Here is an 18871-nt window from a genome sequence, read left to right as displayed (position 1 = left end):
CAACCCCGCTTCCATTCAACCTCCTGGGGTTGGCTCAATAGTGTACTGAAGATCTACTGCATTCATATGGGAAATGACTTAATATCTATTGCAGACAAATTGGAAAACTGTTACATTTTCTGACATCTTAGCAAGTCAGGGAATTTCCTTGAACTTGTAACCAGTCAATGTGGCTCGATCTACTTATTTTTTAAGAATCAATCAGTGACTGGAGGGTATGGCAAGTCTTCAGAGATATGTTCACCCTAAAACAAGAGAGGAATGAAAGACAATCGTATTTCTGTTTCCCACAGCTATAGAGCTTTCCATATTGAGTACCACACAGCAATGTTACCATCATGACACGTAAACATACTTTCCTCTTTTAAGTCAGATGTGTGAATCTGTACAGTGAAATGTCTGTCTGTGAAGTAACCTCACCGCCAGGCTCAATTGCTACAGTGACAGAGAGCCGGCTGGGTGGAGATTATCTGTGAGTAATTAATGCAGACGAGTCAACCCAGAAGTACTTATACAGATCCTATTGGGGATAACAACAGTAGTCGCACTTGTAGAAATAAAGCGTGTCGTATCACGCTTCAGACCAGCTTGAACAAAAAAGGGAATCCCAAAAAGCCTTCCTCATCCCAGGACACTTCAACAGGTAAATAAATACCTTTAAATAAACGGAAAAATAAAGAAAAGGCGCTTATGAAGGCGTCCAATGATAAAACATAAGCCTGTTTGCTTTAAATGAAACAGATCAATGCAGACAGAGAGCTATTTTTCTTTATTTTCCTGATAGTCACCTGTTGAAAAGTCCTGGAGTAAGGAATGCTTTTTAACAGTAGTCGCACATGTATTTCAGACAATGTTGGTTATGGTTTTATTTGTATCTGAAGGATGCCAGAAGAGCTGCATTACTCTACAGTGGTTTTAAAAAATTAAAAAATGTCTTCACCAAAAGGTGAGTCTTAGCATTTCTTTCTCTCTTCATCTATCTTACTCTCTTATAGTGCATTTCTACCAATTCAGCTCATTCTCACTGCCAGACCTAGCAATAAAATGGTTTTACTTAAATTGCCATGTTCAAATTGATGGATGCTTAAAGCAAGCAAGCCGGTTATGGCAGCTATTTATTCCAGATTATTTGAATGTTTTACCAATTCGGTGTTGGAGAACATTGATGCCAAATGAATTGTAAATTAAGGTTTAATCAAGTACCTCTCTGTGTAAAAACTAATGAATAATCTCCGTCTCCCACGAAATAAGAGGAAAAGAAAGAACATATGCCATATATTGAAGTAAAGGCAAGGTGCACCCAGTCAACCTGGTCCTGCCACAGCATGTGTTAAATAAGAGCTCAATATCCACCACTTATTGTTCAATTATTTGACTCCTTCGAATAATAGCATACTGTCAGATTCACTAATGAAGCATATTAAAATGTAGCTATAATGCACTCCTATCTTTGCTATTCCTAGTGGAGGAGGGCCCTGCTCCCCACTCTCAAACCTTTGGAGGAGTGGCATTGTGTTTGGGGGTTCTTTGTGTCCTGTTGGTGTCAACCATTTTACCTCTCTGTGTCTACTGTGAGTATATGCATCATAAAGACATAATAATATGGAATTTGGAGAGGTGCAGGTTGAGTAAACATGTCCTTCTCTCCACAGTCAGCACTGCCCTCTCAGAGCACAACACAAATTTGGTGAGGGAACTGGAGCAGCTAACAGATGAGCATATATCCCTACTGGCAGCCAATCAGGACCTAATGAATCTCTACTGCAAGCTGAGTGTAGCCAATCACATTTTGCAGAGCGATTACATCAAAGTGTCTACTGAAAACCAGCAATTGAAGGCAGAGAGGATGAACTTGTCAAGAGACCGGGATGGGCTCAACTGGACTCTTGGGGTCATATTTCAGTTGAAGAATTTCCCAGTTGATAACTACTGCCCATATGAAGATGCCAACACCAAAGGTAAAGTTTCCATCCTTGTTAATATTTCCTCATTCATTTGAATTGTTTCATATGCTGATGGTCTAGAATGTGTCACAGTGATACTTTGTTACTTTAAATGTCAAAAACACTATGTAGCTGGTCGTAGTGGTCCTCTGTTGCCCAGTTGATAGAGCATGGCAATGCCAGGATAGTGGGTTTGATTCCCAGGACCACTCGTAGAACAAATGTATGCACACATGACTAAGTCGCTTTGGACAAAAGCATCTGCTAAATGGTATATATTAATATTATTATATTACTTTGCATGTTTCATGTTGCACAGATAGAGCATGCAAACCTTGTCAAGTTGGCTGGGTGCTGTTCCAATCCAGTTGTTACCTGTTTCTGCACATTAAAGTCCCCTTCGGTCACCTTTGGAGGACCTGGCAAGGAAGCAGACAGCACTGCAAAAACAACAATGCCGATTTGGTTGACATAGGCAGTCAAGAGGAACAGGTAGGACACTACTACAGGTAAATGCTTTAAGGGAGATTCACACAGCCTTTAAAGGGTTGCTCAAGCAATACAAATGCACAAAAAGTAGGAATAGGAACCATATTAAAATGTGATATATAGCTACTGAATGTTCATGGAAACACCCTCATAACATGAAGTTCATTAACACTGCTACAACTGTGCTCCTTGTTATACGGTATGAAAGTGGTACTTCCTGTTGTCTCGTTTTGTAGGCTAAGAATGGGCTTCAAATAAGACTTTTCTAACTTTTGGCAATGTGTCGTACTTCTTGAGCATAAAATATTTTGATAAAAGGAATCGGCTATGAGCTAATCAACATGAATAGAATTGTGTATTTATATGTAATATATACAGTGCCTTGCGAAAGTATTCGGCCCCCTTGAACTTTGCGACCTTTTGCCACATTTCAGGCTTCAAACATAAAGATATAAAACTGTATTTTTTTGTGAAGAATCAACAACAAGTGGGACACAATCAAGAAGTGGAACGACATTTATTGGATATTTCAAAAATTTGAATTTGAAAAATTGGGCGTGCAAGATTATTCAGCCCCCTTAAGTTAATACTTTGTAGCGCCACCTTTTGCTGCGATTACAGCTGTAAGTCGCTTGGGGTATGTCTCTATCAGTTTTGGACATCGAGAGACTGACATTTTTTCCCATTCCTCCTTGCAAAACAGCTCGAGCTCGAGTGAGGTTGGATGGAGAGCATTTGTGAACAGCAGTTTTCAGTTCTTTCCACAGATTCTCGATTGGATTCAGGTCTGGACTTTGACTTGGCCATTCTAACACCTGGATATGTTTATTTTTGAACCATTCCATTGTAGATTTTGCTTTATGTTTTGGATCATTGTCTTGTTGGAAGACAAATCTCCGTCCCAGTCTCAGGTCTTTTGCAGACTCCATCAGGTTTTCTTCCAGAATGGTCCTGTATTTGGCTCCATCCATCTTCCCATCAATTTTAACCATCTTCCCTGTCCCTGCTGAAGAAAAGCAGGCCCAAACCATGATGCTGCCACCACCATGTTTGACAGTGGGGATGGTGTTGAGCTGTGTTGCTTTTACGCCAAACATAACGTTTTGCATTGTTGCCAAAAAGTTACATTTTGGTTTCATCTGACCAGAGCACCTTCTTCCACATGTTTGGTGTGTCTTCCAGGTGGCTTGTGGCAAACTTTAAACGACACTTTTTATGGATATCTTTAAGAAATGGCTTTCTTCTTGCCACTCTTCCATAAAGGCCAGATTTGTGCAATATACGACTGATTGTTGTCTTATGGACAGAGTCTCCCACCTCAGCTGTAGATCTCTGCAGTTCATCCAGAGTGATCATGGGCCTCTTGGCTGCATCTCTGATCAGTCTTCTCCTTGTATGAGCTGAAAGTTTAGAGGGACGGCCAGGTCCAGATTTGCAGTGGTCTGATACTCCTTCCATGTCAATATTATCGCTTGCACAGTGCTCCTTGGGATGTTTAAAGCTTGGGAAATCTTTTTGTATCCAAATCCGGCTTTAAACTTCTTCACAACAGTATCTCGGACCTGCCTGGTGTGTTCCTTGTTCTTCATGATGCTCTCTGCGCTTTTAACGGACCTCTGAGACTATCACAGTGCAGGTGCATTTATACGGAGACTTGATTACACACAGGTGGATTGTATTTATCATCATTAGTCATTTAGGTCAACATTGGATCATTCAGAGATCCTCACTGAACTTCTGGAGAGAGTTTGCTGCACTGAAAGTAAAGGGGCCGAATAATTTTGCACGCCCAATTTTTCAGTTTTTGATTTGTTAAAAAAGTTTGAAATATCCAATAAATGTCGTTCCAGTTCATGATTGTGTCCCACTTGTTGTTGATTCTTCACAAAAAAATACAGTTTTATATCTTTATGTTTGAAGCCTGAAATGTGGCAAAAGGTCGCAAAGTTCAAGGGGGCCGAATACTTTCGCAAGGCACTGTATATGTCAAATCAAATTTATTTATATAGCCCTTCGTACATCAGCTGATATCTCAAAGTGCTGTACAGAAACCCAGCCTAAAACCCCAAACAGCAAGCAATGCAGGTGTAATAAACTATGTAATAAACTGAGTGTACAAAACATTAGGAACACCTTCCAAATATTAAGTTGCACCCCATTTTGCCCTCAGAACAGCCTCAATTTGTCAGGGCGTGGACTCTACAAGGTGTTCGAAAGCATTCAACAGGAATTCTGGCCCCATGTGGACAATGCTTCCCACAGTTGTGTCAAGTTGGCTGGATGTCCTTGGGGTGGTGGACTATTTTTGATAAACACAGGAAACTGCTGAGTATTAAAAAAAACAGTAGCCTTGCAGTTCTTGACACACTCAAACTGGTACACCTGGCACCTACCACCATACCCCATTCAAAGGCACTTCAGAAAATCTTGCCCATTCACCCTCTGAATGGCACACACGGTCCATGTCTCTAGGCCTAAAATCCTTCTTTAACCTGTCTACTCACCTTCAACTACAATGATTAAAGTGGATTTAACAAGTGACATCAATAAGGGATCATAGCTTTTCACCTGGTCAGTCTGTCATGGAAAGAGCACGTGTTCCTAATGTGCACTCAGTGTATTTAATTATATAAGCTTGAAGCCCATTCAAAAAAGCAGGGGACTGACAACAGAAAGTACTTTCATACTGCATTATCTTTCATTTGCACCAGATAAGATACATTTATCCATAACGTTTAGACACGGTCACACTGCCTCACAAAACTGTGGATTACCGTTAAATGTATCCTATAATTATTTTTATCTACTTCTGGTTTCCTTAATTTCGTATTCAGGAATTCATTCTCAACAACACTCAAGCCTACTATGATGAAGATCATGGGTACTGGATCGGCCTGACTGACATAGCAGAAGACGGTCAATGGCTTTGGGTTGATGGACGTAATCAGAATCTGACTGATGGGTAAGGACATTCAAAGAAGCATGTTGCCTGAAACAATTCTTCACTAAGGGCTGGATTCAATTGGCGTCGCAGGAGATTCTCAAAATTTTAAATCAATGTTCCCATGTTCGCAGACTGCATTCATGGTCAACGCTGCATGCCGGCCCAATTGGAAACCATTACCTTTAAATCTTAACGTGGCTCTTCCACGATACAGATTGAATCCAGCCTTAAATCATTATTTTTGGGGGTTATGTTTTTTCATTCATTGTAGGATTTCTTTTCACAGGTTTTGGAAGATTCAACCTGTATGGGGTCGCGATTGTGCTTTAACTAACCCAAACAATGAACCTTTGGCTAATTGGAATGCTGCATCATGTGGCCAGAGAAACCGATGGATCTGTGAGAGTAAAGCATTAATATGGTCAGGATAAATTGAGCCACGTTCACAGTCAAAAAAAGCTATTGTATAGCAGTGTATAACAATTTTTAAATAGAACACTTGTGTAGGGCTTTCATAGGTTCCGTTTTTTTATATTTAAAAAGAAAATGCTGTTTTATAAGCGATGCAATACATCTAAATCAGCAGCTTTAATTGTCACTTCATGTAAATGTACCTCAGAGTAGTAAGGAAAGTTAATTGAGCAAAGAAAATGCATTACTGTGCTCAAATGTAGCAACCTCATATCTGATGTTGATATCACATTGTTTAAAACAGCCATGTTGAGAATATTAATACAAGACCACTAGACAAGTATAAAAACACCAGTTGACGCTGAAATACACTGCTCAAAAAAATAAAGGGAACACTTAAACAACACAATGTAACCCCAAGTCAATCACACTTCTGTGAAATCAAACTGTCCACTTAGGAAGCAACACTGATTGAGAATAAATTTCACATGCTGTTGTGCAAATGGAATAGACAACAGGTGGAAATTATAGGCAATTAGCAAGACACCCCCAATAAAGAAGTGGTTCTGCAGGTGATAACCACAGACCACTTCTCAGTTCCTATGCTTCCTGGCTGATGTTTTGGTCACTTGTGAATGCTGGCGGTGCTTTCACTCTAGTGGTAGCATGAGACGGAGTCTACAACCCACACAAGTGGCTCAGGTAGTGCAGCTCATCCAGGATGACACATCAATGCGAGCTGTGGCAAGAAGGTTTGCGGTGTCTGTCAGCGTAGTGTCCAGAGCATGGAGGCGCTACCAGGAGACAGGCCAGTGCATCAGGTGACGTGGAGGAGGCCAACAACCCAGCAGTAGGACCGCTACCGCCACCTTTGTGCAAGGAGGATCAGGAGGAGCACTGCCAGAGCCCTGCAAAATGACCTCCAGCAGGCCACAAATGTGCATGTATCTGCTCAAACGGTCAGAAACAGACTCCATGAGGGTGGTATGAGGGCCCGACGTCCACAGGTGGGGGTTGCACTTACAGCCCAACACCGTGCAGGATGTTTGGCATTTGCCAGAGAACACCAAGATTGTCAAATTCACCACTGGCGCCCTGTGCTCTTCACAGATGAAAGCAGGTTCACACTGAGCACGTGACAGACGTGACAGTCTGGAGACGCCGTGGAGAACGTTCTGCTGCCTGCAACATCCTCCAGCATGACCGTTTTGGCGGTGGGTCAGTCATGGTGTGGGGTGGCATTTCTTTGGGGGGCCGCACAGCCCTCCATGTGCTCGCCAGAGGTAGCCTGACTGCCATTAGGTACCGAGATGAGATCCTCAGACCCCTTGTGAGACCATATTCTGGTGCGGTTGGCCCTGGGTTCCTCCTAATGCAAGACAATGCTAGACCTCATGTGGCTGGAGTGTGTCAGCAGTTCCTGCAAGAGGAAGGCATTGATGCTATGGACTGGCCCGCCCGTTCCCCAAACCTGGCGGATGCTTTAGTCCAGGTCTGGGAGGAGATCCCTCAGGGGACCATCCACCACCTCATCAGGAGCATGCCCAGGTGTTGTAGGGAGGTCATACAGGCACGTGGAGGCCACACACAATACTGAGCCTCATTTTGACTTGTTTTAAGGACATTACATCAAAGTTGGATCTGCCTGTAGTGTGGTTTTCCACTTTAATTTTGAGTGTGACTCCAAATCCAGACCTCCATGGGTTGATAAATTTCATTTCCATTGATCATTTTTGTGTGATTTTGTTGTCAGCACATTCAACTATGTAAAGAAAAAAGTATTTAATAAGAATATTTCATTCATTCAGATCTAGGATGTGTTATTTTAGTGTTCCCTTTATTTTTTGAGCAGTGTATATATTTTCTTATAGTCTGTAGCAGAATTTTTCCATACAAATAAATATGTTGACAAGAAACAAAACATCCTTTTTGCATGGTGTTGCAATAATGGCCATTGAGCGTTAATTAGAAATATACTTAATTTCATTAGATGGTTTCATGTGTCCTTGAAACGTATTAGAGCGCTGACCCAAATCCCTGACCCGTTTCCTCTCCAACTAGTCCTCATCAATCTGGTTCCTGTTGTTTAGCTTTCTTCTATTTTTTTAGAGGTATGGAGTCCGATACATCATGCAACCTGTCCTCTACTGTCTGCTTGTCCTCCTTGCATTTTTTCTTTTGACCTTTTATTTTAGGTTCCTCCTACACCGTTCTCACTTCCTCTATTGCTCCATCCCGTTTCTTTTTCTCTTTTGGAGGGGAGTCCACCAGGTTCCGATTGGTTGGTTTCTCTATCAGAGTGTTCCATCTCCCCAGCCACCATAGCCACCTCTGTTCTTGGAGGACTTCTTCTTGGTAGTAGTGTCTGATTCAGTCTGTTGCAGAGTGGCACCTTCTCCCTCTGAAGCCTCTTCACAGCCGCCTCCGGCATAACTCCCTATAGAAACGACAGCAGTTCCACACCTCTCCATTTAGATGACAGCTCTCGCCCTCTTCCAACACCTTCCTGTTTTGAACGTTTCATCTTGGTTGGCTGAGCGTTGTCTGCTGTATTATCTTCCACAGAAGATAATAGTTCTTCCTCTACAGGAACCACTGCCACCTCTCCAGTGTTCTCCTTTGAACTTCCCTTTATTTCCATGTTGGTACTTCTGGAGACGACAGCAGAATCAGCACTCTCTTCAGCCACATTCTCACGAGTATCCTCCGTGATTCTTCCTCTTCCCCCCCCCCCCCCCCCCCCCCCCCCCCCGGGGTCTCATCCGTCAGTTCATCCTCGGGGATCTGGGCAGCTGGCTGGGTAATGGTGGTGATGCTATCTGGTGTTGCAGGCGTTAGTTGGTTTTTCTTGCCATACTTTGCCATGAACTCTTGCTCCTGCTGCTCCAGTCTGGCTAGCTTGGCACTCATGGTAAGGCCGTGACAAACAATGTTTAGCTTCCTTATTAAGACATGCAAGACCAGGTTCAAGCCCTTCACTAACAGCATGCACCAAGATAGAATACACATTCATGTGATTTGTTTATGGTTTATTACAAACTTATTGGTGACAAGCAAAATACTTACTTGTGAGCGGTGCGTCCTCCACAAGCCTTCACCAGGTCAGCGTCAAAGGGAGAGGGAAATAACATTTATTATTTAAACCTGTGAGTACATAAAACCACTGTCGTTAATCTTCACATTGATATGAAAACAAATAACCTTCAAACTTATATTAATCCCTGTATGGTGGTGGGTGGTATTGGGCAGTGAGGTTCTTACTTGGTGGTGCTGGAGAGTTCCAGTCTCTGGTCCTCATCGTCAGAGCTGCTGCTGTCATCTGTACTGGAAGACTTCTACTCTGGCTGCTCCAGTCCTGCCAGGAGGGTGGCAGACTAGGAGGAAGAGAAATACAACCTTTCCAGTCCATATCATTAGCCTGAGTGCAGTATCTTTCTGTACTATCAAGAGAGCTCATTGGCACAGATATGGAAGTGTGTTCCAGTTAGATTTGTTTATCTGTACCTTCACAAAGCATCCATAAAGTTTCTCTTCCCAGCATGGCTTTCGTTGGCTGCTGGTTGGAAATCATTCCTTCCTCTTCCTCCTCAACCAACTTCTTCACCTGCACACCATTCTACAACAGAAAGGTGGAGATGTAGCCTAGGCCCAATGTAAGTGTGTGTGTGTGTGTGTGTGTGGTAGTGGTAAAATACTCTTTCATTTCACACACCCCTTCTGAGGACTTACCTCTCCAAATTCCACTTCCAGTCTAGAAGATGTCCCCCCCCCTCCCTTGCCACATTCACTATGATAGCATCACATACCATTCTTCTGCCGACCAAGACCTTTATCTGCGAACAGTGAGGGGTCTTCTATTAGTGGTAGACTAAGAACATTAGACCTAGTTACCATTCATAACACAGAATTAGATACAACTGGCAACTACTACTAGTAGGGACAGCAAACATTCCGTCTACTGCACAGACAGAGGCTTTAGTCTAGAACGCCCGGTGTAATTGTTTGAGAGCATTTTTTTTAACACTAAATCATTAAATTAGTGAGAAATAGATGTCATTGTTGCAATAGTTTGACACAATCATCTTAAATTTACATGTTTCATTATTTTGCCATATTGAATATTGCGCTCATTTCCCTAATGAGGACATTTTGTTAATACCTTGTATTTTCAACCCATAATAAACTCGGCAAAAAAAAGGAAAGTCCTCTAACTGTCAACTGCGTTCATTTTGAGTAAACCTAACATGTGTAAATATTTGTATGAACATAACAAGATTCAACAACTGAGACAAACTGAACAAGTTCCACAGAAATTTAATAATGTGTCCCTGAACAGAAGGGGGGTTAAAATCAAAAGTAACAGTCAGTATCTGGTGTGGCCACCAGCTGCATTAAGTACTGCAGTGAATCTCCTCCTCGTGGACTGCACCAGGTTTGCCAGGTCTTGCTGTGAGATGTTACCCCACTCTTCCACCAAGTCACCTGCAAGTTCCCGGACATTTCTGGGGGGGGGATGGCTCTAGCCCTCACCCTCCCATCCGCTCCAACAGGTCCCAGATGTGCTCAATGGGATTGAGATCCGGGCTCTTCGCTGGCCATGGCAGAACACTAACATTCCTGTCTTGCAGGAAATCACGCACAGAACGAGTAGTATGGCTGGTGGCATTGTCATGCTGGAGGGTCATGTCAGGATGAGCCTGCAGGAAGGGTACCACATGAGGGAGGATGACATCTTTCCCTTTAACGCACAGCATTGAGATTGCCTACAATGACGACAAGCTCAGTCCAATGATGCTGTGACACACTGCCCCAGACCACAAAGGACCCTCCACCTCCAAATTGATCCCGCTCCAGAGTACAGGGCTCGGTGTAAAGCTCATTCCTTTGACGATAAATGTGAATCCGATCACCACCCCCGAGGAGACAAAACCACGACTCGTCAGTGAAGAGCAATTTTCGCCAGTCCTGTCTGGTCCAGCAACGGTGGGTTTGCGCCCATAGGCGACGTTGTTGCCAGTGATGTCTGGTGAGGACCTGCCTTACAACAGGCCTACAAGCCCTCAGTCCAGCCTCTCTCAGCCTATTGTGGACAGTCTGAGCACTGATAGAGGGATTGTGCATTCCTGGTGTAACTCGGGCAGTTGTTGTTGCCATCCTGTACCTGTCCCGCAGGTGTGATGTTCGGATGTACCGATCCTGTGCAGGTGTTGTTACACGTGGTCTGCCACTGCGAGGACGATCAGCTGTCCGTCCTGTCTCCCTGTAGCGCTGTCTTAGGCTTCTCACAGTACGGACATTGCAATTTATTGCCCTGCCCACATCTGCAGTCCTCATGCCTCCTTGCAGCATGCCTAAGGCACGTTCATGCAGATGAGCAGGGACCCTGGGCATCTTTCTTTTGGTGTTTTTCCAGAGTCAGTAGAAAGGCCTCTTTAGTGTACTAAGTTTTCATAACTGTGACCTTAATTGCCTACCGTCTGTAAGCTGTTTGGGTCTTAATTAATGACCGTTCCAAAGGTGCATGTTCATTCATTGTTTATGGTTCAATGAACAAGCATGGGAAACCATGTTTAAACCCTTTCCAATGAAGATCTGTGAAGTTATTTGGATTTTTACAAATTATCTTTGAAAGACAAGGTCCTGAAAAAGGGACTTCTCTTTTTTTGCTGAGTTTATTTAGTGGAATTACATATCCTTTTACCTCAGATTGGTGATGTTAGTATAAAAGAATATAGTCATCACGATGACATAAGATTGATTACTTAAAACAGATCAATATATTTGGTTTTGTACTCACGTTTTGTACACACGTGCTGGGATGCGCAGAACGCAGCTTTAATGAAATGGCACGAGAAATTTGGGTCAGTCTCTCTATAAAAGTTTCTAGCCACACCAATGGATTTGACAATCAAACGATCACTTAAATATCAGCCAACCGTCGTCACTGTTGATATCCTATGGGTCGTGATAACAAACAAATCACAACATTTGGGTTAACAGAAAGTGGTTTGTTCCCTTTTTTGTGATGCAGCTTCGGGAAATCAACGTCCGACATTCCAAAATATAGATATCAGCCTTCTACAAGTTCTCATCTAACCAACCATATACAGGTTATTCCAAGATTCTGTGTGGCCTTTGAATAGTGTTAGTTTAAACAGTGCTACACTCCAAACATTTGCCCCCTGTTCCAACACTTGTTTACCCCCCCTGTTCAACAAATGTAGCTAGCAGTCTCATACAAATTGTCCTCAGTGATGTATACATTATTCCATGTGGTTTTCGATATGAGTGATTGACATGTGTTGGGTTTCTTTTTCTGTTTAGGCAACCCTCATATCAAAATGCATCACCCCAATGTAGCCTACTGTCTTCTACAGGTGATGTAAAAATATCTCCAGTGTTTTTAGTTTCAACAGGGCATACCCGATTTCCCCCCCTAATCGATATCAGTGATTTATTGCCACCAGTCAAAACAGGGTTTTGGTAATATGATTACTAATTGTTGCACATGTATGATAGTACATTTTATGTTTAGGTTTTCAAGATACACTGTTTCTGCATATTGGGTATTGTGGAAAGGAAGCAGTGCCAGCATCATTTAACACAAGTTTTAGGAATATAAATGTACCTTTCAACATTAAATTCCAATGGTATTGTACTTAAATCTGGTTAAAAAAAAAACTGCTGAATGAGTCCAAAAACGTGCTGTGATGGATTTATTTTGATGATATACCATAAAATCACCAAAATGACTAATGTAATTTACAAGCAAATTCAAGCTGACATATGTATAACGTTACACTTGATATATCATCATTGCTACTGTTATTTTCACTGTTTTTATTTCTTTACTTACCTATTGCTCACCTAAAACCTTTAACTTAGAAATTGCACTGTAAGTAAGCATTTCACTGTAAGGTTGTATTCGGCGCACGTGACAAATAAACTTTGATTTGAGAAACTCCTGCCCGTAATCGATGTTCATTAGCGAACAGATTGTCTATCATTAATTGACTATACTGTTACTAAATACATTTCTGAAAATCTAACATTAACGTTATCTTGTTCCCAGCCACGACGCAGTAGTTGTTACGGAGTCTAGTTGATAGATTTTCGACTAGCCGGACTGTTCCCCGAACTCCATGTGTAGGGATTTGTACAATGCACAAACAAGGCTATTGAACCTGACATTGGTGTCTGTCTTTATTCCTTTATCCAACATATCACACTGAAACAGTAGTTGTTGCTCTGCAAACTTCAGTCCACGTCTCTTTTCCTTAACAGTTTCTGCCATTTACTTCCAAAGAAATTAACATGTTAGCTATATTACACTGCATTTGGCAGGTCTTCAGTCTCAGGTGTCAACATTTATGTATTAATTAGATAGTTGAACAGTAATGCACAAAGAATACACTATTTTCTCAAATATAATATACAAATTCCCGTTTGGAAGTCTGCAAAAAAATAAAAAAATACTGCTCAGTCAAAGTTCAGTTTGGGTTTAGCTAACGTAATCTAACAATAGTAACGTTAGCTAGGTAGTTTTAAGAGAACATTTACACTTGAATGCAAGTCATTAACGTTACTGTACTAATAAGGGCTGGAAATGAAATCATAAACAACGACCGGAGTAATGGAACTAATTACTTTTACCTCGTCTGGTTATCTAGACTCACATCGTTGTTCAAAAGAGATAAATACAAACGTTTTCACAGTTCTATTGAAACCATGAGATAAATTCAGCACGCTGACACGACACCGGAAAATACTAAACTTCTTGTTCTTCTTCGACGAGGTTTAACGGCAGTTGGCATCCAATAAATGTTCCATTACCGCCACCTACGAGACTGGAGTATAACTCCCTTATACTTTGCTTGTAAATTCAAAATAAAAACAAATCACCAAATACCCTACCATTTTAACCCTACATTCACCACCCTACTCCACTATTTAAATCTAGGCTACCTCAGGCCAACAGCCTGAAAGGACAGGTCACCACCACTCAATACACCCTGTAACTCTTCTGACGTTAAGTCTCATACACCCAAATATCTCTCTGTAGCATCCAACACAACTTTTCTGCAACTTACAGTCCATCCCTGCAGTACAGTTGAAAATCATTGCTATAAATGCAAAAACTCCAATCTGACTGAAGCATACAGTACCTGTCGAAAGTTTGAACACACCTACTCATGCAAGGGTTTTTATTTTTACTATTTTCTACATTATAATGGTGTCAGGTAACCTAGTGGTTAGAGTGTTGGACTAGTAACTGAAAGATTGCAAGATCAAATCCTTGAGCTGACAAGGTAAAATTGTGGCGTTCTGCCCCTGAACAAGGCAGTTAACCCACTGTTCCAAGGCCATCATTAAAAATAAGAATTTGTTCTTAACTGACTTGCCTAGTTAAATAAAGGTAAAATAAAAACATCAAAGCTATGAACACATATGAAATCTTAACCAGCTTCACCTGGAATGCTTTTCCAACAGTCTTGAAGGAGTTCCCACATATGCTGAGCACTTGTTGGATGCTTTTCCTTCACTCTGCGGTCCAACTCATCCCAAACCATCTCAACTGGGTTGAGGTCGGGTGATTGTGGAGGCCAGGTTATCTGATGCAGCACTCCATCACTCTCCTTCTTTGTGGTCAAATAGTCCTTACACAACCTGGAGGTGTGTTTTGGGTCATTGTCCTGTTGAAAAGCAAATGATAGTGGGACTAAGCGCAAACCAGATGGGATGGTGTATTGCTGCAGAATACTGTGGTAGCCATGCTGTTTAAGTGTGGCTTGAATTCTGAATAAATCACAGACAGTGTCACGAGCAAAGCACTCCCACACCATCACACCTCCTCGTCCATGCTTCACGGTAGGGAACCACACATGCGGAGATCATCCGTTCACCTACTCTGCATCTCACAAAGACATGGCGGTTGGAACCAAAAAGTCAAATTTGAACTCATCAGACCAAAGGACAGATTTCCACCGGTCTAATGTCCATTGCTCGCGTTTCTTGGCCCAAGCAAGTCTTTTCTTCTTATTGGTGTCCTTTAGTAGTGGTTTCTTTGCAGCAATTTGATCATGAAGGCCTGATTCACGCATTCTCCTCTGAACAGTTGACGTTGAGACTTGAACCCTGTGAAGCATTTATTTGGGCTGCAATCTGAGGTGCAGTTAATTGCTGATTTCTGAGTCTGGTAATGCTAATGAACTTGTCCTCTGCAGCAGAGGTAACTCTGGGTCTTCCTTCCCTCTGGCGGTCCTCATGAGAGACAGTTTTTCACAGTTTCTTTGTAGTTTCTCCGACTGCACTTGAAGAAACATTCAAAGTTCTTGACATTTTCTGGATTGACTGACCCTCATGTCTTAAAGTAATGATGGACTGTCATTTCTCTTTGCTTATTTGAGCTGTTCTTGCCATAATATGGACTTGGTATTTTACCAAATTAGGCTATCTACTGTATACCACCCCTATCTTGTCACAACACAACTGATTGGCTCAAACGCATTAAAGGAGGAAAGAAATTCCAGAAATTCGCTTTTAACAAGGCACAACTGTTAAAACCCCTCTGGGATATGTGGGAACTAGCGTCCCACCTGGCCAAAAGCCAGAGAAAATGCAGAGCGCCAAATTCAAATAAATTACTATAAAAATCAAACTTTCATGAAATCACACATGTAAGACACCAAATTAAAGCTACACGTGTTGTGAATCCAGGCAAAATGTCACATTTCAAAAAGGCTTTTCAGCGAAAGCAAACAATGCTATTATCTGAGAGTAGCACCTCCGTAAACAAAGAGAGAAAACATATTTCAACCCTGCAGGCGCGACACAAAACGCAGAAAGAAAAATATAAATCATGCCTTACCTTTGACGAGCTTCTTCTGTTGGCATTCCAATATGTCCCATAAACATCACAAATGGTCCTTTTGTTCGATTATTTCCGGCAATATATATCCAAAATGTATTTATTTGGCGTGTTTGATCCAGAAAAACACTGGTTCCAACTTGCGCAACTTGACTACAAAATATCTCAAAAGTCACCTGTAAACTGTGCCAAAACATTTCAAACTACTTTGTAATACAACGTTAGGTATTTTCTAAAGTAAATAATCGATCAAATTGAAGACGGGATGATCTGTGTTCAATACAGGAAGAAAACAAACTGAGCCTACCTTTCTGGTCACGCGGCTCTAACAAACAGTACACTTGAAGTGACCCTCGTTTTGAACAGGACTACTTCTTCATTACACAAAGGAAAAACCTCAACCAATTTCTAAAGACTGGTGACATCCAGTGGAAGTGGTAGGAACTGCAAGAAGGTCCCTTCTAAATCTTGATTCCCAATGAAAACTCATTGAAAAGAAAGTGACCTAAAAAACAACAACATCTGAATGGTTTTTCCTCAGGGTTTCGCCTGCTACATAAGTTCTGTTATACTCACAGACATGATTAAAACAGTTGTAGAAACTTCAGAGTTTCTATCTTATCTTCTGGGGATGAGTAGCAGGCAGTTGAATTTGGGCATGCATTTCATCCGGACATAAAAATACTGCCCCTTGTCACCAAGAAGTTAATTGAAATGCAAACCAGGTGACTATCTCATGAAGCTGGTTGAGAGAATGCCAAGAGTGTGAAAAGCTGTCATCAAGGCAAAGGGTTGCTATTTTGAAGAATCTCAAATATATTTGTTTAACACTTTTTTGGTTACTACATGATTCCATATGTGTTATTTCATAGTTTTGATGTCTTCACTATTATTCTACAATGTATAAAATAGTAAAAATAAAGAAAATTAGTAGGAATGAGTAGGTGCATCCAAACTATTGACTGGTACTGTTTATCACTTGTTGGCCTATCCCTCTGTACTGGTACAGATCTACTACGGTACTCACACCACTCCTCTCAAAGTCCCTCCCCCTTAACCCATCTTCCTCTACTTTCTTCACTGCCTCAGCATATGATAACTTCTGCACTCTAGCCCTGAAAACCTCAACCTGCCTCTTTCGCACTGCACATTTCTGATCCACAGTCCCATGGGCACCCCTACAATTAACACATATCCTGTGGTGTAAAGTACTTAAGTAAAAATACTTGAAAGTACTACTTAAGTTTTTCAGGGTATCTGTACTTTACTTTGCTATTTTTGACAACTTTTACTTCACTACATTCCTAAAGATATTTTTTTACTTTTTACTCCATACATTTTCTCTGACACCCAAAAGTACTCGTTACATTTTGATTGCTTAGCAGGACAGGAAAATGGTCCAATTTACACACTTGCCAAGAGAACATCCCGGGTCACCCTACTGCCTCTGATCTGGCGGACTCACTAAACTTTAGACTTTTACTCAAGTAGTATTTTACTGAGTGACTTTCACTTTTACTTGAGTAAGTTTCTATTAAAAGGTATCTTTATTTGTACTCAAGTATGACAATTTGGTACTTTTTCCACCATTGCACATATCCCTACTTTCCCCAATGCTACACATTCCTTTGTCTCATGCCCTTATGCACACTTCTCACACCTAGGAACCTCCCTCCTACACACTGCTGCCACCTGCCCAAAGGCTTGACACGTGTAACAACGTAAGGCACAAAAGCTCATACGGGATAACTAACATCACTTTGTCGGGCAAAGACTCAACATCAAAACTCAAAAGAACAGACAACGACTTCTGTTTCACCACTCATGCCACCCTGTCTGCGTTGCACCAAGTGACTAAACACTGTGGTGTATTCTTTATGTTTCTGAAACAGAAGCAAACAGAACGCAACGGGGAGAGACCTAGCGGAATTTGTCCAATAGTAACTCTGGTTTGGACCAAATCAAATCAAATCAAATCAAATGTATTTATATAGCCCTTCGTACATCAGCTGATATCTTAAAGTGCTGTACAGAAACCCAGCCTAAAACCCCAAACAGCAAGCAATGCAGGTGTAGAAGCACGGTGGCTAGGAAAAACTCCCTAGAAAGGCCAATACCTAGGAAGAAACCTACAGAGGAACCAGGCTATGTGGGGTGGCCAGTCCTCTTCTGGCTGTGCCGGGTGGAGATTATAACAGAACATGGCCAAGATGTTCAAATGTTCATAAATGACCAGCATGGTCGAATAATAATAAGGCAGAACAGTTGAAACTGGAGCAGCAGCACAGTCAGGTGGAAGTTGAAACTGGAGCAGCAGCATGGCCAGGTGGACTGGGGACAGCAAGGAGTCATCATGTCAGGTAGTCCTGGGGCATGGTCCTAGGGCTCAGGTCCTCCGAGAGAGAGAAAGAAAGAGAGAAGGAGAGAATTAGAGAACGCACACTTAGATTCACACAGGACACCGAATAGGACAGGAGAAGTACTCCAGATATAACAAACTGACCCCAGCCCCCCGACACATAAACTACTGCAGCATAAATACTGGAGGCTGAGACAGGAGGGGTCAGGAGACACTGTGGCACCCATCCGAGGACACCCCCGGACAGGGCCAAACAGGAAGGATATAACCCCACCCACTTTGCCAAAGCACAGCCCCCACACCACTAGAGGGATATCTTCAACCACCAACTTACCATCCTGAGACAAGGCTGAGTATAGCCCACAAAGATCTCCGCCACGGCACAACCCAAGGGGGGGGGGCGCCAACCCAGACAGGATGACCACAACAGTGAATCAACCCACTCAGGTGACGCCCCCCCTCCAGGGACGGCATGAGAGAGCCCCAGCAAGCCAGTGACTCAGCCCCCGTAATAGGGTTAGAGGCAGAGAATCCCAGTGGAAAGAGGGGAACCGGCCAGGCAGAGACAGCAAGGGCGGTTCATGGCTCCAGAGCCTTTCCGTTCACCTTCCCACTCCTGGGCCAGACTACACTCAATCATATGACCCACTGAAGAGATGAGTCTTCAGTAAAGACTTAAAGGTTGAGACCGAGTTTGCGTCTCTGACATGGGTAGGCAGACCGTTCCATAAAAATGGAGCTCTATAGGAGAAAGCCCTGCCTCCAGCTGTTTGCTTAGAAATTCTAGGGACAATTAGGAGGCCTGCGTCTTGTGACCGTAGCGTACGTGTAGGTATGTACGGCAGGACCAAATCAGA

At 42.3% G+C, this 18871-nt stretch overlaps 1 protein-coding gene and 1 long non-coding RNA gene across 2 annotated transcripts; one reads left to right on the top strand and one right to left on the bottom strand.

Moving 5' to 3' along the window:
• The first annotated feature begins 542 nt into the window (after positions 1-542).
• On the top strand, positions 543-5826 carry LOC116353109 (asialoglycoprotein receptor 2-like). Its single transcript, XM_031786774.1, has 6 exons — positions 543-946; positions 1464-1571; positions 1653-1958; positions 2263-2435; positions 5267-5394; positions 5663-5826. The coding sequence occupies exons 1-6, from the start codon at positions 931-933 to the stop codon at positions 5805-5807; spliced, it is 876 nt and encodes a 291-aa protein (XP_031642634.1). The 5' UTR covers positions 543-930; the 3' UTR covers positions 5808-5826.
• A 2973-nt stretch (positions 5827-8799) lies between these two features.
• On the bottom strand, positions 8800-10104 carry LOC109887487 (uncharacterized). The gene is made up of 4 exons (XR_004202484.1): positions 9517-10104; positions 9292-9403; positions 9049-9161; positions 8800-8879 (listed from the first exon to the last, which is right to left on the bottom strand). It is a non-coding gene; the product is annotated as an uncharacterized LOC109887487 (long non-coding RNA).
• Between the last annotated feature and the right edge of the window lie 8767 nt (positions 10105-18871).

This window comes from Oncorhynchus kisutch, linkage group LG13 (assembly GCF_002021735.2).
Source record: "Oncorhynchus kisutch isolate 150728-3 linkage group LG13, Okis_V2, whole genome shotgun sequence".
Taxonomy (NCBI): Eukaryota; Metazoa; Chordata; class Actinopteri; order Salmoniformes; family Salmonidae; genus Oncorhynchus; species Oncorhynchus kisutch.
Note: the sequence above shows the minus strand (reverse complement) of the source record. Positions and strands in the feature narration are given on the sequence as shown.

Bases quoted from the DNA above. Each gene is read 5' to 3' on its own strand.
- LOC116353109 (XM_031786774.1), top strand. The intron at 1,572-1,652 runs GTGAGTATATGC...TTCTCTCCACAG, and splicing joins TTTACCTCTCTGTGTCTACT to TCAGCACTGCCCTCTCAGAG. The intron at 5,395-5,662 runs GTAAGGACATTC...TTCTTTTCACAG, and splicing joins AATCAGAATCTGACTGATGG to GTTTTGGAAGATTCAACCTG.